At 47.0% G+C, this 21,089-nt stretch overlaps 1 protein-coding gene across 4 annotated transcripts in view; it reads right to left on the reverse strand.

Moving 5' to 3' along the window:
- The window catches only part of pde4ba (phosphodiesterase 4B, cAMP-specific a), a 181,419-nt gene that overhangs the window by 3,915 nt on the left and 156,415 nt on the right, over positions 1-21,089 (reverse strand). For all 4 annotated transcript variants that reach the window (XM_047588340.1, XM_047588342.1, XM_047588341.1 and 1 more), the window contains 8 exons: positions 16,923-17,035; positions 5,397-5,490; positions 2,217-2,509; positions 1,936-2,100; positions 1,165-1,264; positions 929-1,083; positions 711-833; positions 11-193 (listed from right to left, as the gene is read on the reverse strand). In XM_047588340.1, coding sequence (XP_047444296.1) covers positions 11-193; positions 711-833; positions 929-1,083; positions 1,165-1,264; positions 1,936-2,100; positions 2,217-2,509; positions 5,397-5,490; positions 16,923-17,035 — 1,226 coding nt within the window. The remainder of the gene's footprint in view (positions 1-10; positions 194-710; positions 834-928; positions 1,084-1,164; positions 1,265-1,935; positions 2,101-2,216; positions 2,510-5,396; positions 5,491-16,922; positions 17,036-21,089) is intronic.

Below are 21,089 nucleotides of genomic sequence, written 5' to 3' on the forward strand. Positions count from 1 at the left end.
GGTCACCTACCTGGCTCTTCTCCACCGAGGCCGTGTGCTTGTCACACATGGGGCTGATCTCCATCCCCCTCTCCCTCTCTCTGTCTCCCTGGTGGAAGAACTCCTCCATTATCCGATCGGTCCACTGACGATACAGCTCCAGGGACTTGGTGGGGTTGCTCAGGTCGGCACAGTGCACCATGTTACGCAGGACCTGGAAATAAAACACAGTTGCAATCTCATGTAAATAGGCTCGCCGTCGAAATTCAACACTCTTTACAGTATGTTTTGAACTTTGCAGATAAAATCTTTTCCGTTTCCGTTCCGTTTAGCCGCGCGACGCAACCTTACGATAGCAGCTTCCTCCAGGCTGATGTTAAACTCTACGCTTCTACGAAAGGATCGTGCGAAAATCTACGCAACAGTCCAATAAAGAAGAAACCCTTAGCGGACCATTAGAGGTAAAGTGGGAGCACTTAGAGGAAAAGGGAAGATGGATGGAGCTAGAATGGGAAGGACAGCGGGAGCAGAGGTCAGCTATGTAGGAGGCTGGCTAATGATCGCCGGCTCGGCAGTCTTTTCCGATGACCGGCTATCGGTCAAAGTCATTAAAACCAGGTAAAATAGAGGTGGAGGGCTTCGTTTGTTAAATATCTTTCTCTCCCTCACACACACACGGTGCACATAATACAAACTGATGTATTTTTATTTGGCTAGAAAGCTACACGTACCTGTATCCTGTCGGTGTAATTGTCTAGCAGCAGCACTCCAGAGCTCGTCACCTTCTTAGTCTCGACCATCGTCTTCAGATCCGCCAGCAGACTCATGTGTTTGGACATGTCGGTGGCCAAAACCTGGTTGGAGGAGGGGGAAATGAAAAAGGGCACGGTCAGCACCGGGACGATTCGGAAAGGAGGAGGACGGAAGAACGCGAGTCGAGGCAACTTACCATGTCGATGACCATCTTGCGCAGGGACTGCCGCTGCTTCTTGGTGAGGTTCTGGAAGATGTCGCAGTTATCCTCCTGCAGCAGCTTGAAGCCCACGGCCAAGTGGTGGTTCTCCAGCACGGACTCGTCGTTGTACATCAGCGCCAGCTCGGAGTCTGCACGGGGCGTCAAAGCAATTTAGTTTCTCCGTTTCGTAGATTCCGTCCGAACACATTTCATTATGGGGTCTGACTTACTGGTGTTGATCAGGAACTGGTTCGACACGCCGGGATGGTCGACGTCATGGATGGCGGCTGCAAAGATGGCTGCGAGGATTTCAAGGTCTGTAAAGACGGCCTGCGAAAGGAAGAAAGAGGTCAAACGAATGCTCAAGGCGGGGAAAAAGTTCATTTACGTACTAGCTAGTGGTTTGCCGAAGGTTAAGTATGAAAATATTTTCTGCTTATGTGACAGAAATCCAGTCGCTTCTGTCACTTTCCGCCTTTAAAGAAAGCGTCAGACAGTCAAGGCCGCGCAAGGCAAGAACATTATTATTATTATTATTCTAAAGTATTTCCTCAACCAAAATAAGCTGCCTGCTCTTCTATAAAAATCCACAGACTGCTGGCTGCAATAAATGAAACACGGCGAACCTAGGACAGTGAATCATGATCTAAAGACTGGGGTGTTGTGACCTGACTGTATTCTCACCCAGCGTCTCCCAAGCTGAGGGGGAGCTGCCTGAAAACGTGCGCATTGGACAAAGGAGCAAATATGGTTTTGGATGTTTTTATTTTGAGTAAACCGGATGATTTAATGGACGGCCGACAAGCTGTTCAAAGCCGCCGCGGCAATCCAGGAAAGTGGCACATGTGCTGACGTAATAGCTCACTCCTCTAATTTAGTTTCCCCCTCGTTCCACCGCGGGGACCGAGTGGACATATAATATATGCAAAAAAAAGAAAAAGAAAATGACGCCTCAGACTAAAACCGGGGACTTGGATGTGTCACTTTATGTTAATGCTTACATCCAGGGCTGGAGTGGAGAGGAGGATGTGCGTGGATTGGGCTACGTCAGCAGCGTGCAGGCTGTTGTGGTAGGCCACGTCTGAATGGTAGTGATCTTCCAGCGTCATCATGTAGGCCACAAACGTATCCGTTGGGATCTTAAATGTCTTTAACAGGTCTCGCTCCTGTGAAGGGGTGGGGAAAAAAAAACATTTAGATGTAGAATAAATGTACGTAGGCAAATCAGATATGTTGTAATATGATTATTATAATAGGAAGAATAAGGACGAGCGATCCACACCTGGAAGATGGCGTACATGATGCAGGTAAGAGGTCGGTTGTTGGAGTACTCTGAAACGGTGAAGATGTTCAGGCCCCACTTGTTCAGGTCCTCCAGCTCCTTGGACAGCAGCTCCTCCTTGTCGGTCTTGACGCCGAAGCGCGAGATGCTGCTGCTGGAGAGGGAGGGCCCGTGAGAGACCTTCTTGACGCCGCTGATCTGTGTCATCAGCTGCTGCTTCTGCTGCTGCTGCTGCTTCTTCTTCTCCCGCGTCTTCGACGTCGGCGACGGGATCTCCACCTCATTCTGTTTGTCTGCGGGAGGGGGAGAGAGTAGACGGTGGACGTTAGTGTGGAACCGACTCAGACAGCAGATCTTGTGTGCTGTTCTGACGTGCAGTAAAAAACCAGATGGGGCGCGTAGGCCGCCTGAGATCCAGGTGCACTTTAAAAAAAAAAAAAAAAAACATTGATTCGCTCGCTCGCTCGCTCATTCATTCATCGTCTGTCCCTCCATTCAGTTGTTCATTCATGCTCCTCGTCCACCTGCAGCCTCTCTCTGAGCTTCCACTGTTCATTCGCCCCTCAACCACCCACTTAGAGCCCCCAAACCCGCCCCCCCGCCTGGTCTCACAGCAGGTGGTTCACATCTCATCTCCTGTTCTTTTCACTCTCATAGGTCAGCCCATTGACAGACTGAAAGCTGGGACTTCACAGTCAAGGAAGCTCGGTAAGGTCAGCTATTCACCGATCTGCAGCATCTTTCAGTAGACCACATGAATGTTTAGGCGTCTATTCATCCGCGTTTTGGTCTGGCAACATATGAAGTCCGAAAATAAACACCGAAATCACACAAGGCTTTTCGCGTAATGCTCGCTTAAAAATAACCAGGACGCGCGCCTAGTTGCTTTTAATAACCACAACCGCAAGGCTGCGTTTATTGAATTCACAAAAGAACCCGGTGAAATCCTGCAGGGGCCGGCTATCGGCATGTACGCGAGCCGTGCGCTCATCTATCAAACCTCGACTCAGCTCATCGCTGCCCTATCAGCCCCCCCCCCCCGTGGAGGGTTATTCAATTACCAGCTGTAATTCAAATAATCACTTTCACTCTCATGCTCTCTCTATCTCTTGCACTTTTTTTTTTTCCTTCCCCCTCCACCGTGCTCACCGTCTCCGCTGGTAATTGAGGATGGACAATTAAGCGCTCTCAGACATGTGCCGAGTCGGAAACAAGGAGAAGAGCAATGCGTCGCCCTCTAATTTATTAGAAGTCGTCATTATCGCCGCCCGCCGTGGGGCGTCCGCGTGAGATCGGATTGCGAGACAGAAGTTTTATTCGCTTCTTTAATGCCTTTCCGCATGAGCGCTAACGCGCGGCTCAGATGGGATAAACTGGTCTATCGCGACGGAGGTTTCGGCTGGGAAATGTGTCACGCGTGCAGTCCCGGATTTTCCCTCTGCCACCAAATGAAACCTCAAGCAAACAATTTAGGCAGAGGAAATGAACATCCATCTGAGTTATCTCGATCTTCCGTCACCTCCCACGTTTATTTCTCCGATTCCTTTCCGTTCTCAAACGCAGCATATTCCCATGACTAGGTGTGTTCCGCCGCCGGCCGATCAAAGGGGGGGAATTATGGCAGCGTCACGCTGTGAGGACAGCTGTGGCGGAAAACAGGCGCACGTGAGAGGGGCCGGCAGTGCTTTGGTGGAAAGTCAGACATTCTCACCTAAAACAACCCTTCCGAAACAAATTCTGCTTTGTTAATTCAACCCAGGAATCAGTTCAGTTCAGTTCAGTCCTGCGAGCAAAACTTTGAGCGGTGGATCCTCCGCAGGGCCGGGAAACGTCATTTCTCTGATCCTGGATGGATGCTTTGATGATGTGAAACAGAAACGAGTGCACCGCGGATGTGATAGTTATCTTAATGGATGGAAGGATTAAACAGTCCTGCTGGTCAGCTGAGGCCACACCAGGCCAGCTGTGCTTCTTCAGCCATTTTTCCCCCCTTTCTCATTAATGTTAACCTGTTTCCCCCCCCCACCACCACCACCAGCAGCAGCAGACGCAGGGTAATCCTCATTTCTTTATCGCACTGATAGTCATCTCTGTCTGGATTCTCGGGTCAGTCCTAGGGGGGAGGGGGAGGTAAAGGGACAACAAGGTGTCCCCGCCGACAGAGATGCACTGAGGCGGGAATGAGTCACCCAATCTGCCAAGCTCATCTCCCTGCCAGCAAAGACGGGGGTTCCTCTTGTGCCTCTTATTTATTTATTTCTTTTTTTTATACCTTCTTCTTCACTGCAGTCAGCTCCCTCCCTCCGCCTCTCCCTCATTCGCTCTTGTTCTTCTGCTTCTCCTCTGCCGTCTCTCCTCACCCCCCTCCACTAGCTCTCAATGATCCAGTGGCGAGGGATCCTCTAATAACACTACAGCGGATCGGCGCAGCAATCGATCCGGAGCACAGTCGTCTATAAGTAGCCTCAACCACCTTTATGTGCATTCTGTCTGGCACCTATAATCCTTTTGTTTGTTAGTCCACGTTACCTCCAGCTCATCTGTGTTGCATCTGCTTTCCAGCTATTGTCACGCTTCCAGTAATTACAAAAAAAATTTACTTTCCATCCATGCTTTGGTGCTTTTTTCCTACAATTTAATTTTGCCATGTAAAAGAAAACATAATCTATCACCATCTATCCTCATGTATATGTCCAACCCACGCTCACAGCATACCCCCACCGTTACAATCTCACATACTCTGACTCTGGCTAGGAAGCTTTCTTTTCCAGTCAAACGGACCCTTTTAAGCGAACCACCTTAAAACCTTTCTTCCCCTCAATTCTCTGAGAAATACGCGTCCTTTATTTCAGCTTTAATGGCCGTTTTGAGCTGGATCCCACGAGCATCTAGACGGAGCTTAATGGCGCAGTTTTTTATGGTACGCCCCCACAGAAAAGCCAGCCAGAGCAACTTGCACAGCTCAACATCATGCAGAAAGAACGAACCTCCATGAAAATAATGCGGCAAAGCGTCAGAGGGACGGGAATCCTTCCACGGCCACTTAGTGTTTGGATATTTATTCATTTTTTTTTGTGATAATTATAAGCTCTGGTGATGTAAGGATTAACAAAGCCCCGATAGGTGCTTTGCTTTTGGGTGATTTCTGCACATGAACGTGTACACGAGGCTTTCATTTACCTAGGAAGGTGTTGGAGATGAATTCGGAAACCTGATTCCCAGACCGACTCATCTCAGATAGGTGCGTCAACTCCCGATTCAACATTCTCTTGAACTGCGAGAGAGAAGAAGAGAAAAGGGGGTGGGGGAGGAGGAGAGGGGGGGAGAAGAGAGAGAAAAATGTCGTCAGTTTCCAATGAGGGGGGAAAACCTGGGAGAAATTATGGTACAAGATTCCATGGAAAATACAGCAATGCCCAGATTTAATCCACCAGGTCAAGAACATTATTTAATTACAGTGTGCAATCAATGGGGGGGGGGGAGCTGTATTTTCCCTCCCATTTTCCTTACAGTTAAGATGCAGATCTGAAGATTTGCCCAACCATTTAATACCAATAAAATTACCCACAGAGTCACACGTTTTTGGACATATTTGGTCATTTTACGTGAATAACGCTTGAGTTTTTAACGTTGGGGAGCATCTGCACACTTCTCACGCCATTCGCCTCAGTTAAAAACGTCATGCACAGATCATAAATTGGACAAAATATGTTGTGCTAGACAGATGCATCTGACAGTACACGGAGACCCAAGCACTGCAGCAGCAGCAGCAGCAGCTGTTTATGACGGACTGATGCATGCGCGTGCACGGGCGTACACACCGAAACACATACAAACAGACACACGGCTCTGCAGAGGGCTCAAGATGGAGCCTGAGCCACAAAACACCCCCCCCGCCCCCTCTCCGTCACCATCCCCATTCCCCTTCAATATGATGGAAATCATTTTTTTTTTTTTTTGTTTTTTTGCACTAAGACAATTAGAACAGCATCCAAACAAAAGGCCCTGCAAAAACCAGCTGATGTTTACTTTCTGCAGAATTAGCCCCTAAAGCACAGAGAGGTACGACGAGACGAGTGCGGTATCCCGACATGCTACGTAGATAAGCGCCACACACCTTAATGTAACCCCAAGACACCGACAGCAGGTAATTGGCTTCAGGCATTTTGGACCCCGTTTTCTCGTTCCTACACAAAGCCAGAACTGTAATCCAATGGGAGGTGGGGAGGAAAAAAATAGAGGCAGACGAACAGGATTCTTTTTAGCACCAAAAAGAGACAAAATCCCCCTCTTCTCTCCTCCTTGCGTTCTCTCCTCTCAGCGGCTAAGAGAGCAGCTCGTCGATGGCTCACTCTCCCTCTCGGCGGCGGAAAGGGGCCGGCTCTGAGCCTCCATGCTCGGAGGCGGCTAGGTTAGGTTAGGCGGGAGAGGCGGGCGGTGCGTGCGTCCGTGCGGGTGATCCGGCAGGCTCGGCGGATCGGCTGGAGCCGTGTGCTGGGGGACTCTCGGCGCGCTGATGAATAATGGAGAGGAAGCGAGGACGGGAGGAGGGGAAAAAACAGCGATGGAGACGGGAGGAGGAGGAGGAGGAGGCAGGCAGGCAGGCAGGCAGGCAGCGGCGGAGGCGGAGGAGGAGGAGGAGGAGGGAGTGAAGCAGCGATGTTCATCTGACTGGAGGGGGGGTTCCTCCACTGGATTTGTCCTGCTTCACTGCTCTCACTGCTGTAGTGCTCTCTCCCCACCTTCCCTGCGTTTCTCTCTCCCTTTCCCTGTTTCTCCCTTTTTTCCCCTCCCTCCCTCCCTCCCTCCTCTCTCTTTTTTTTTTTTTTCTCTTCCCCTCGCTATAGTCTGCCAGCCCCAGCAACACACTCTAGACAGAACACATGATTTGACAGAAAGTGGGGAGAAGGGGGGAGCCCTAATTACAGCCTGGCATTGGTGTACGCATCTGAAGTTTTTACAGGGTGCATGAGGCATCGATATTTCACATCCAGACGCAACTTTTCCTCTTCTCCAGTTGTGCAACCGCTGCACGTAATTCCCCATCCTCTTCCATTCCCTGCCCCGTTAATTCCCTCTTAAATCCATTCTTATGAAGTCAGCCATTGTGGAGGAATGTCACCGATCTGTAAAGCTACACCTCCCTCCTCTACGGCAAAAACAATGAGGGCCGATGAAGGGAACAGAGGGGGGGATGTGAATGTACTGTATTTTTATCTCCATTATCTCTATTATCGCATCCCCCCATCCACTCCCTCTTTCGAGTACTCTGACATCCAAGTGCGGCAGCCATTGTGGAGGACTCATAAGCCTGTTCATTATCCGCATCCGATAACAATATTAGACGCTGACAGGGTGTCTGTGGATGGCTATTTTTGTCACAGCCAAGACACAAGCAGAGACTCGGGAAGATGGTGAAGGGGACCACACACACACACACACAAAAAATAAAATAATAAAAGTAGGAAGGAGGACGGATATATGGGCGATAATTGTATCCTTCCCCAATTTAGGGGCCGTCAGCCCACAGCTCCTCTCTCTATGCTCGTGAATGACTGTGCGCCAGTTGCCAGAACACCACGACGCCATGGCAACAGCGTGAGGCGGCCAGCGCACGCCCGTAAAAAAAAAAAGGAGGAGAGGCTTCCCCTCGTCCTTCCGAGGCAGACATGTGGTGTTCCTGCTGAGCCGTCACGAGGACACACCACACACGTCGCCCCTTGCTCGCATCCGCCGGTGGACGCGGGGCCGAGCGCTGCCTCCCTACCACCACCATCCCCTCCCTCCCTCCCCTCCTGCTCCGTCTGTCCCTCACTCTTCACCACTTACATGTCAATTTCTCTCCCGGCCGCCACTTGCCGGCACAGTCATCCATCTCTCTCTGTCTGTCTGCCTGCCTGCCTCGGCGGCACGGATCAATGCCGCGTCCTCGGAGCAGGTGTCGATGCCGCTGCATCGTGCAAGGCTAGGGCCACCTGACTAGAATACACTGTTACATCAGTGCCGGCGGCCTCAACTTCTCGAGGCGCGTTTGTGCTTTTTCTTTTCTTTTTCATTTTTTTTGCATAAGCTGGAAAACGCTGCCACTGTGGAAAAAATGGTAAACAGCCATTCCCAGAGAACCCCTCACTCTGATGTGTGCGTGTACAAGTTTGGAAAGATGAGGGGAGGAGGGGGGGAGGTAAAGAAGCTTTCCCGAGAGGATTCCGGATTATCCTCCCACGGAGGGAAAGAACCAGAAGCAAGGAGGGAGGGAGGACACAAGAAAATAAACAAAAAAAAAAAAAAAAGAGGAGAGAGGAGGCAGCCCTTTATATAATCGCTCGCTGCATAATATATAAAGAAAGCAGAAATAAGCGGGCGGGGGATGTCTTCTCTGCAGCTATGCCTCCTTGGAGGCTGCAGAAACGCATCAAGGAGCAGCACCAACACATGCTCGTATCTGCAGTGAAGGCTGCCGTCACATGTTTCCCATGTTTTTTTTAGGGTGTTATTGCCAGTGCTCATTCAGAAGGGAAATCCTCTTCATCTCCCACCGAAACTGGAGGAAAATCCATTTGCTTCTTCATTTCTTCTTCTCCCTCTTGGTTGTTTCAAACACATTTTCTCTCTATTTCACTTGCGTTTCCAGTGGTGTTATTCTCCTTCTTTTTAGCTCCATTTCTCCCTCTACTAACCTTTTACTCCCCCCCCCTTCTCCTTCCCTCCCTCTCGCGCTCTCTATATCTCCGCTTCCAGGGGGTTGAGTTGATTCAGCAGTGAGCCGCTGTGGCGGAGGCAGAGAAGGTGAATGGAGCCTGTGGCATTTCAATGGGAGCGGGGGGAGTGTGGGGGACAGGAGAGGGGAGGGGGATGCATGAAGCTGAACTCCTCCGTTTAGACGTGATCCCATCGGACAGCTCACTGCGGAGGGCAGCCAGGCGGACAGGTAAGGCAGGAAGGCGGACGCGGAGTCCCCCTTCCGACACGAGACCGAGCTTATGCACTCGCGGCAACGTGCTTCCATTGTGTGACCACGCAGCACACAGCACACAGCACACAGCACACATCACACGGCCTCTCATGCAATTTGTTCCTCTGCTGAAGGTTGTGCAACATTTGGTCCAACTAAAAACCTGCGATAATGACATTTTCATGCTTAGTTTATCTTAAATCTTCTCAACTCTCCAGGATAGAGTTCCTTTCGTGCGTAAAAATATAAACTGAATTCACACCTAACCCTTTTCCATCTGCATTTTTCCTTTCTTTGCTTCTAATCACCACCGCCACCCACTTTTTAAAGTGTTGGAGATTGAAGTTGTGTCCCTGAGCCACTAGTGGGTGCACTATGCCCATCCTGCTTCAGAGAAACCTGCTCAGCGTCGACCGCTTCGCCCTGCAGCGGTGCAAACTTGGGGATAAATCTTTCATGCAAGCAAATATTACCTGTAACTTTGAACTTTGAATCTAAATCAGACTCAGACTGAAGAGCAGAGACGGTCACATGGAAAGTCTCTAACCGGAGCGGAGCATGTCTTCTTTTAAACAACACCAAGCAAGAAGTGTTAACTGCTTCTTTTACTCATGATGTTCATAAGTGTGATCTTGTTTTTTTTTTTTTTTTTTTCTCCAGTATGCATCATTGCCCATTGTGATTTTTGCAGTCAGTTGTTATTTCCAAGCGAGCCTGCCGCGGCTGCGTTTTATCTCCCTCCTTGCTAACTAATGACGCAAAGTGGTAACAAGGGCACCATGGCAAGGATGGGTAGTGACATAACTCGGCGAAGATCAGCGAATCCACTTACGTATGAAGCGTGCGTATGTTGGGTAGAGGTACAGACAATTCTGAGAGACGGCCTGACTACCCCTCACTTCCTCTGACTCACACTCATGCAAGTGTGCGTCTGTGTGAGCCAGGGTATTCATGTCTCCCTCAATCCACAGTGTGAAACGTATTCAAAAAAGAAAGAAAAAACAAAAAGATTGGTCAGCGTTCGGAGCTGGTGATAAAAATGGAGGTGAAGTCGGGCTTTTATGGCGGCGATCAAGGCCTCGGAGGAGGCAGACGTGGTTCGGGACAAGCAGAGAGCGGTTCCCGTGTTAAATAACGCACAACAAGCACAACAAACAGGAGATGCTTCACTCAAATCATCAGCGTTTGGGGGAAAAAGAGTTTCTTTGCTCCGTCCGTTCATCCATCCATCCACTGCTTAAACAACCTGAGCATTGAGCAGCGTTGAACCGCATCGCCCCTACTTCTTCCCTTCACCCCAGATGACCCGAGTGTCCGGCCTCAGTTGGAAATAAAAAGGCCGTCTCCATGCTTACAGCAGATGCACTAATTTTCTCCTGCTTGGGCCTCCCGTGATTTAAAATCCACAGTTGCTTTGCTAAACAACTCAGTTTAGGCAACGCTTTCCTGTTTCAAGACACCAGATGCAGACGAACATGCATCATCTTTCTTTCCTTCCAGCGTAAACTACACACTTCAACTGAACAGCAGCCGCTTTCAGAGAAAAGACGGGTGAAGCCGGGACGAACAAATTTCAAATCACATCTTATCTGGAGTAAAATACAGAGGAAGACCAATCTCCAGTTTTTATTTTTCCAATTTTTTTTTATCAGCACTGAATTCAACTTAAGTTAAAGAGCGAAGAGGCGCCACTCACTGTGTAGCAATACAGTTGCAACACATACAATTTAGCAACATGTGAAACGATGCTCGAGAACCCAGAAATGCAGAACGCAGGTCCGACCGCTGCTCGCTGCACAACGCCGGCGATGCGCGCATGAATGCACGAGTGGAGCAGACCGACAAGCAAGGTGCACGCTTCGCTTTAAAAGCCGAAAAATCAAAAAACGCAGTCTCAAAAGAAGAAAACACAAAAGCATTCATCCGCCTCATCGTCCGCAGCAGAAGCAGCGGCGAAGTGCATTTCAAGTCCAATTAAGATTCACTTTAAACACCATGAAAACTCAAAAATATATATACATAAATCTTTACACGCGTTTCCTATAACAGCATGTCAAATTAAAACCTTGGTAAAAGTGTTGCAAAAGTTCCCAGTTAAAAACTCCACAAAGTCTCACAGGATCCTCTCAGCAAATAGTTAAAATTCAAGAAAACTCACCTTTCTCCAACCATTCAACTTCCCTAATTTCCTCTCTTTCTTGTTGAAGCAGCAGGCTCCCATGTTGATGTGTGTGGAGTGGAGTTCAGAGCAGAGCGGGGCTGCCGTTCGTTAAAGCGTCCGTCTCGGTCTGACTACAGCATGAGTAAAAGGACCAAGCCTGTGCTCTCTGACGCTGGAAAACGCCACAGCTCTAGTGACTCACTTTGGGCTGCGAGGTCTGACTAGGCTTTGCCTCACACCCTGTGCATGTGGAGCAACGACTGAGAATGTGTGTGTGTTTTAGAGAGAGAGAGGGAGAGAGAGAGAGAGAGAGAGAGAGAGAGAGACTTCTGCCTCATGCACACTCCCTCGTGGGGGCCGTCCTGCCTCGAGCCTCTTCGCTCGTCCGCGCTCTCCGTTCACTACTCCTGCAGCTGGCAGCCACAGCTCTGAGGGGGCCAGTATCTCACGGATCACTTTTAAGACTACGACGCATCCTGTTTTGATGAGCCAGCTGCGCTCTGATTGTACTCCTCGATTGATTCATCGCTTCGGCTCTAGAATGTCAAACGATGGCATTTGCCCGTTTGAGTTTCGTTCTTTTTAATCTTTTTTTTTTTTCGAATATTCATAGCACCTCACACGCATAAAAAATGTAAAAACACGCACAAGAGAAAAAAAGGGGGGGGAAAAAACTCTACTGCATAATAATGATGTTTCGATATAATCGATTTCCTTTACGATTCCGGGTAAAATTCACACTGAAAAAAAGCAGTGTCTTGTAAGAATACAAGACATCGGAGTCATTTATTTATTTATTTTAAGCTCGGAAGTATATCGAGGTAGTGGCCTCATTTACTTGCCACAACTCAATAGTTTAGTAACTTTCCACTGTGCTACTACATTACCTCGAATGACTGAAGTATCAACAGTATCGATATTTTGATTTGAGAATTGACTTTAGAGCATAAAGACCTGGTATCGGAAGTATCGATATTTCAGCATCGATCCGCGCTTCGCCATTACATCAAAAGGAAACTGAGTGACCACTAGTCATCTGTCTGTTATGGCATTATGGAAAACCTGATGAGGAATATATGCCTCTGTTTACTCCGCAGAGAGCTTGATGTGAGCCTTAACACAGCCATGGAAAGGATTATAATGTTTTGCTGATCCTTTCAATGAGTATCGCGTTTCAGCTTCTCAAAGACTAATCAGATGTCTTCAAATCATTTCAGAGTTTGGTCACTTTGCGTAAAAAGAAATGAACCGTTTCAACAGTTCTGGTAATATTTCTCTATGAAAACAATAGATATAAATGATGTAGGGTCTCAAAAGTGAAACTTGGCTCTGCTTCAGGGTCTTACATCACAGCCAACTCCACACATTTTGGGGCTTTTCGGTTTCGTATAAAAGACGTCAGCCTGTGCTCAAACATGGGGAATTTTTCCTGTTTTTGTTTCATTGCTTGAATGAAGGATAAAGCAACTCAGAGTAGGTGAATGAATAATGAAAGCAACGGCCCCTAGAAGTCTTGTCTGAACAGAGGTCCCAATCTTTTAAAAAGAAATTCAAATAGGATGAAAGAATAAAAAATAAATGACAAGAAGAAAAAAAAAAATAAGGCAGCAACCAGAGATGTTGGTTCACATAGCGTCTGTTTTCACTAATATGAGTTTAAAATGATATTAAATAGAGAGAAAAGGTTTAGAAGAAAGTTCATCAGTTTATTTTCTGGCTCTATGCAATTTTCTTTTTTACATTTTCTGAAAATGTATTTCTTTCATTATTCTATTTTAATTTATTTTTATTTGTTCCTTTTATTCTTATTATTAAAAATAATAATTTATCATTATTTTACCTAACATACCTATTTTTTACTTTTACTTGTGGTTTTCAAGATTTTTTTTTTTTTTTTATGTGACCCAAGCAATTAACTAATTCATTCATAACTATTACTTAAGCTCTGTTTGGACATAACAGGTGATATACGGCGGTGACACAGACAAATATTCCTACTCACAACAAACCTTGACCCATTTAAGCCGACCACACATAACGGAGAGAGGACAGTCACGTACTAGAAGTCCTCTGTGTTTCACCTTGGAGGTGCGGCAGCAGCTTCTTAGGTTTCACCTCCCTCCTGCTCGTGTTTCATATTCTCCCTTGGCTTGAGTTTTTTTCCAACTGAAATGCGGCCGGTTAACTAATTGGTAGGGTCTAATTAACGTAGCTGTGTAGTGTGTTTGCTTAGGAGTCACAGAGTAAGATTCCCACACGTGCGAACACACACGAGCAGTAAACACATACCGTACGACACAAACAGGTTTGACGCAGGGCTCCTTATCAGTGTTTTATCCACAGATGGTTACGTGTCGGGAGGCATTCACTCACGGGCTTTAGCAAAAAGTCACATTGAAGATAGAGGGCCCACGAATGCACAATACGCACACTGTGCCACCTCACCGACCCGTCCTAGCTAACATTCCTGGCCACTTTCCACCCGAAAAAATCATTATTAGAGCGCAACATCAAAGAAACAAATCTGATTTCTCAGCTTTTTTTGTGATGAAGCGATATAATTTAACACCTCTCCATTAGAACAATCTGCTCGAGTGGAACCACTGACAGCTGATGTTGTTGCACGGTGCTAAAATCTGATTATCTTGGCAGCTCAGCGGGTAAGTTTCTGGTAACACTTTCTGAAAGGGCGAAGAATAGTAGGCCAGAGCTATTCCTTCATTGTTTCCTAACAGGGATATTTGGGAATTTCGTAAGTTTGCGAGGCTCCTGAAATCAATCTAAACTCTAAATAACTGATTGCCAAATTTTCTGTGATTGCAAAAAGGCTAAAAACACACTCTGGTGTTAGATAAGACTCAAACATACCCAAAGTGTGAAAGAAGCCAGTAACGTGATTCAAAGTTTGACGAATTTTTATTTAGTACGAACGCACCAGTGTCATACCGGTGTCATGGCTGCACCCTCCCCGTGTTTAAAAAGTGATCACAGTGTTTATTCTTTGATTCAGTCACCCTCTCGTGAGCCCGCTGCCGCTGACCGTCGGCTCCGCCGGATGCGTGTCCACATGACCGACGCAGTTTGACGAATAAACTTAAAGTATTAAACAGCCGAACCGGTGCTGGTATGGGATGTCTATTGTCGTCTGGAGGGAGAAAGAGAGAGGAGGGGAGACGGTGGCGGTGGTGGGGGGTCAGGAAGGAGACAGGAAGAGAGAGTCACTCTGCCCAGGGGTCTGCAAGATCCAACCCCCCCCCCCCTCAACACGCACACATAAATGTTCTCTCTCTTCCTCTCTAGTTTATTGTGTTTGACCCAATGCGGGATCCTTCACATCCTGTTGTCCAGTTTTATGAGAAATAACAAGTTTTTCCTCTCCGCTCACGTGATGTAACTTCTTTCTTTCTTTTTTTTTTTTACCCAGCTGCCAGGAAATGAAACGTATAAACCAGTTAGTTAAACTTCTGATCAAAAAATCGGAACTTGTATCAGATGCCAACTTCCATAACAACATGCGCCGATCAGGCATAACATTATGACCTGATATTGTGTGGGTCTCCAAAACAGTTGTGACACATCAGAGAATGGACATGGACATTAATGGGAGGGGGGAGGTCTACTGTGGTGTCTGGTAACAGGATGTTGTTAATTTTTGTTTTTGGCATCCAAACCTTGTGCTGCTTTTCGTGTTTCAGGCTGTATCCTACTGGGGATGGCTGCTATAAAGGAGTGTGTTATCGTTATGGGCGGGAGGGGGTGGGGTGGGGTGGGGGGCTGGTCTGGCGGGGGCTATATGTATAAGTAACATCCACAGGTCCAAAGTTTTCCCAGCAGAACATCAAATTGTCACAAGATCATGTTTAATGTTGTTTACTTCATATGCTGTGGGTCATAATGTTATGCCTGATCGCTGTAATGTGTCATTTTACTAAGGCTGGATGTTCTACTGAGCTATATAAGGATCTAGTCGACTGTCTACAGGCTACACATGGCCACAAAATGCATTTATAATCAACCACTGTTAGAAAACAGACGACATTCTCTAAAAAGCAAACGGGGTCGGGTTCTTCCCCGTTTTTTTTACAAATCCTCAAACTGCACTATTTTGCAAAACGTGCTGGATATGCATGAAATCCACTCAGCGTAAAGTCTGCAGCAGGCCCAACTGGGACAGTTATAGAACAGCAACGCTCAGTGCGTCACATAATACAGAAGTGGGACCACCGCTAACCAGGAAGAGTAAGAGGAGCTGCTGGTTCATGCGTGTCGTGTGCGTCTTTCGCTACTGCTTTTTCTAATAGCAGTGGATCTAATGATAAACGCTACGGTGTCACACAGCTAATGACGACGCTTAAAGCCCGAGTGCAACGCGAGGAATATTGCTAATAAGAGACGGCTCCCTCTCTGTCGTCTCCCCGACTCTTTATGTAAGAACCGGGAATCATACCTTCCTGCACATCGCCCACCGTCAGTGACACAGAAGAAAGAGAATAATAACCGGTGGACGGTGGAAAAAGTTGCTAATCAGGTGATGTGCAATAGAAAACGCAAGAGATGCTACAGCCACTTCTATAACTTCTTCTTCTTCTTTTTTTGACCATTTGACCACATGTGCACCCAAAAACCAAATGAATAAATAAATAAAAACACGCAAATGACACTTTGCATGAATCATTTTTATCAGATGGATCATAATCTCAAAATAGTTCCACCATTCAAGGTTATTGTCTGACAAATTCAGACAGCTGCTGCAGCGCCTCCATCAGGAAGTGTGTTTCTAATATTTTGTCCTTTGCGCAAATAAAATTTATAAATCATTTCCAGCCCAAGAACCCTCACACTGCCACCATTAAAGCGATCCTGATAATAATATTTCACTTTTGAGTCATTAAAGGGTAAATTCGTTACACTTCATAATGATTTACAGGGCAAAAATAGCACCTGTCATTCAACAAGTGAGTTTAGTGCAATAAGTAATAAGCCTCTGGGTCGTACGTTGCTTATGCTGCATCATGCTAAGTCACTGAGTAACATGGCGAAGAGGGTTAGTTATATAAAGAACCAGGAACTGAACCTTGCTGCACATCACACACAATCAATTCAATGACGCAGAAGAGAAGGCAGAGGAACCAGTGGACGGTGAAAACGCGTTCGACGGGACGTGTGGGAACGGGGCCGCGACGGTGGGCCCAAGACGAGACGCGCTCTCAAAATAATGGAGCTTTCGCGTTTGTTTAGGCACAAATCAGCCGATGAGTAAGATCCAGTTGAAACCGGTCTTCTCAATCCGGTCAGCGCTCTCTGGAGCCCCCCCCTCCACCCCACCCTTCTACCAAACCAAACTCCTCCTCCATGGCTGTATGTTCAGACTAGTGATACTGTTTACTTTGCCGGGGTCAGGCCAAGTCCAGCTGCAGGATCTTTGGATTTTGTGTACAGTTCATGTGTTTATTATCCAGGGTAAATGCTCCTTGCAGAATCCTTTTGCTGCCCAGATTTGAGAGTTTCCCCGTAGACCCCAAACATGTCGCCATCAGAATATATATAAAAAAAAAAAAAAAAAAAAAAAAAAGAAATTGACAGCTTCTCCTACCTTGTTGGAGGCCATGTCGCTGACAGAGCGGTAGGTCTGGATGGTCTCCAGCTGGTCCAGACACCAGTCCAACTCCTCCATTGTCTCCATGGCCAGCTTCTGGTACGCCTCATCTGTCAACAAACAGCCGGCACACACACAGAGACACACACAGTCAGAACAGACGGCGCACATGGAGCCCGGACGCTCCTATGCAACATCCACCCACGGGTCCCGCTCGGGGCTGCCGCTGCCGCTGCTACCGAAGAGGGGGTGGGGGGGGTGAGGTGGGGGTTGGGGGGGGTGTTGTGGTTAGTGGTGGCACTCGGCTGCAGCGCTCCTTCATCGTGAGGAGGTGTAGCTGTGTGGAGCCGGTGGAACTCGCAGCTGTCACAAAACTAGCTCCTGACCTCTGTCACACACGTTCCCTGTGCTTACATGTGCCTGATGCCCCCTCCCCTCTTTCAGTCTGAGGCCCTCAGCAACGGGCAAATAGCTCAGCTCACGCTCTGCGGGCATACGTGCACACACTAATGCATGCACACTTAAAAAAAAAAGTGACAATATTTAATCGCTTGTGATTGCCGACAGATTAGAACATTTATTTTAACGTCTCTGGCGGGCGGGAGCCGTTGGCCCTCGCGACGGAGACATAGATGCAACCAAAGCTAAAAGTGATGCTTTAAAGACACGAGCGGTTGTTGATGTGCAGCGAGTACGCAGGAGGATGGAGGCTCAACCACAGCACTGACACAAATGCAGCCCAGACGTACAATTACAGGAACTGGTTCAGGTTTAATTTCGACAGAAGGCTTCTCAGAGCATTTCTCGTTCAGGAACCGTCGTTTGTTTGTTAAGCTGGTATTTGCTGCATTAGCATATTAGCCTATTTTTTCCTTATCATACCTTTCATTATACCTTTTTTTTGTATGTAAATAGCACATTAGCGTGTGGACAGTAAATCTGTTAATCCGTCTGTTATATGGACACCACGATTTACATTTTCGTTCTAAACAGGACAGCAGCAGATCTTTGAATAAAGCTCGAGATTATCTTCACTGTGGATCAGTCAATTGTAATGCACCATTTCCTGCAGGAAAATGCTTTAAATGGTGACTGCAGTTCCAAGTGAAACATAGAAGTTGAGCAAAAGGGGAAAAAATCGAGAATGAAAGTGAAGAAAATTTAGATAAACAGATAAATATGAAAAAAAAAAGAGTAAGTATTAGTATGACACAGAACTACACTAAAAACAAAACAAAAGGCAGAAATGTTCCTGCACGGACTAAGAGTCAGTGCTCCAACCCTGTTCTTGTGGTTTGGCTGTTTTTCACACAGCTACAACAGTACGTAAATGTTGGAGCGAGTCCGTCTTGGAAAGAAAAAAAAGGATGTGCGATGAGTTGGCTGGTGGGGCCGGACCAACACACACACACACACACACACACACACACACACACACACACACACACACACATACATACATACACGTGCACACACACGTGCACAAACGTCTGCTGCCCCTACATTGTGTATATTCCAGGTCTCCTAGCTGCGGAGCACAACATGGCAGCGGGGTGTGTGCACTGCGGTGACCTTAGCGCGGCCGCGTAGAATGTGTCCCCGGCTCTGATCTCCTCGCCATCAAAGACACGAGCCGGTTTGCTCTCCCAAACATGAGAGGCACCTGGCGCTCTGCCCACAGCCTTCCCTCGCTCCGATGAGAGGAGTGTGGGAGAAAGAGAAGGAGTGTGTGTGTGTGTGTGTGTGTGTGTGTGTGTGTGTGTGTGTGTGTGTGTGTTTGATTTAACGCCACAAGTGTCTGATGCTGGAACGGTTTACACTTATTCGAGATGTGGCTTTCCAGTATTTCCACCGTCTTTGAGGTGGCTGGTGTTTTTTGCGAAGAGTACAGAAAAGTCCTTTTTCCTGTAACAGTTTTCTCATTTGAACTTTTAAACTCATGCAAGGAACCCGCTCGCTGCCTTGGATACGCCTCGCTGTTTGTTGCTGGCCTACGCAATGTCGCTACACACTCGAGCAAAACAAACTTTAACCTGTGTGGTGAAAACGTATGAAAAACTTAAATGTGGGTGGGGTATTTTTTTTTGAAAATCTTAGTCAACATTAGCACAAAGGAGACAGACGCAAAATAAGCCCTATCGCATTAGAAAATATCTGGGAATTTGAATTAAGGTATAAGTTTTTAATGTTTATTTAATGTTTTCATCAGAAACAGCGTTAAAGTTACATTATGTAATGAACCTGCAGCTCTTAGTGAGGAGTCAAGTGCTGCACTACACATGTTTGGTGCATAACACTGAATGGAAATACACCATTCATCCAAAATATGATCCACAGAGGCCCCTCCCCTCAACCCGTAACACCCAAAGGCCCCCCACTAACAACATCCTGTTTCCAGACCCCACAGGACACCCTCATAAGGCCCGTGTCCATTCTCTGATGAGTCCCAACTGTTTTGGAGACCCACACAATATTTAGAAGCTGGTCATAATGTTATGCCCGATCTGTGTACCTTGTGATGTAACCGAAGGTTGTCAGCGGGCGTAATTTTCTAATGCGTGCATTGACCAACACAAGCTGATCTCACAAGCAACACAAACACAGATGTGTTTAGGTCTGTTTGTGGAAGTGAAGCTGCGTCAGCGAGAAAAAACTTAACAGCTCGATTGGATCCTTAACCACCTCCAGGAATTTCAAAACACACAAAACTAGGTCTTTAAATCTGGTTCAGTGAGTCAAGACCCAAAAAACTGGTCACAAGACCAACTTCTTGCGGGTCCCCACACACCAAATCCAACATCTAGGTAGGTGCCAGATCCACTTAACTATAACGCTTGTATAACAGCGTTACTCTGATCCCTGGCCCGCTGGCAAGCAAGGCCAACGCCGCCACCACCACCAGTCAACCCAGTTTACCAGCGGGGTCGAATAAAAGAACAAAGATTTATGAGCTTAAAGTCGAAGCAGTTATTCCTCAATAATTCAACAATAAAGGCGGCGACTGTAAGAAGCTGAAAGAGCAGCCTACCTCGGTCAGCGTCACGAGTGGAGTCAAACAAAACAAATCCTAAACTTGATTAAAGCTGTTATTTTTAGCTGCGTTTTGAGAGTTCTCTTTAGAGCAGATCAGCGAAGTCGGTTTGATCGTGAATTCACGAAATGGGCTTACACCACATCGCGGTGAGACAGTGAGACTAGATAATAATGAAGAACAAACAGGATCGCTGGAACGGCAAACACGTCTAGAGGGCGCATAGGTGCGAGAAGATTAGTCAAATTAGGGCGTTGTGTTTTGTGGAATTTTACCTCAGCTACTCACAAACTCCACAGACTGATAATTTTTTGATGCCTTTTGACTTCTAACAGTTTCTGCAAATGAAAATAAAAGTTTTCTGAAACTAAAAAGGTGCGTGGCAAATCCGTCTAAAGGTTCATGATCTGCTGCAAATACAAGCAACTGCATTCTCGCTTGATTTGGGAGAAGAAGCATGGTTGCTGCATGCTAGTTTAGCTACAGCGGACTCAAAATCCAAGCGTCTACACACACACACACACACACACACACACTAACAATGCAATATATAAGAGGGGATTTCCACTGCCTCCACCCTGACACAAGGGTCTTTCTGATCAGACCTACAGTGTGTGTCCTACAGGAGCAGAATGGAAAACACACACACACAGATGAACATACACAGTCCAGATGCACACACATGTCCGCTCTCATTACTGCGCTCACTCACACACACACACACACACACAGCAGCATTAACGCATGTACTTTCCAGCTGAGAGAGGCAGAGCCCACGGGCTGCAGAGGCAAACGAGGGTTAGGGAGGGATATGAGGTCAGCGCGTTCTGTGTTTGTTTCAGTTCGATTCAGTGAGCTTCCACCAGCGTGATGCTTCCTGGATGGTCAGAAAAATACGCACCCTGAGAAGTCATATCAATGAAAAACGTTTTAAGTAAATACAAAAAACAAATCAAAAAAAGCCTAAATGTGCAGTCATATCATTAAAGGGCTGGGACAGAGTGATGTCACAGCAAGCCGACGTCTCCATGGTTACGGGCACTGAGCGTCAAAAAGTGACAGTTGATCATGGAGATTAGCAACATTAGTTTGAAGCACAGGCTTTAATAGCGTCTAAATTTTAAAAAAGGTGA

This window comes from Mugil cephalus, chromosome 6 (genome assembly GCF_022458985.1).
Source record: "Mugil cephalus isolate CIBA_MC_2020 chromosome 6, CIBA_Mcephalus_1.1, whole genome shotgun sequence".
Classification (NCBI taxonomy): Eukaryota; Metazoa; Chordata; class Actinopteri; order Mugiliformes; family Mugilidae; genus Mugil; species Mugil cephalus.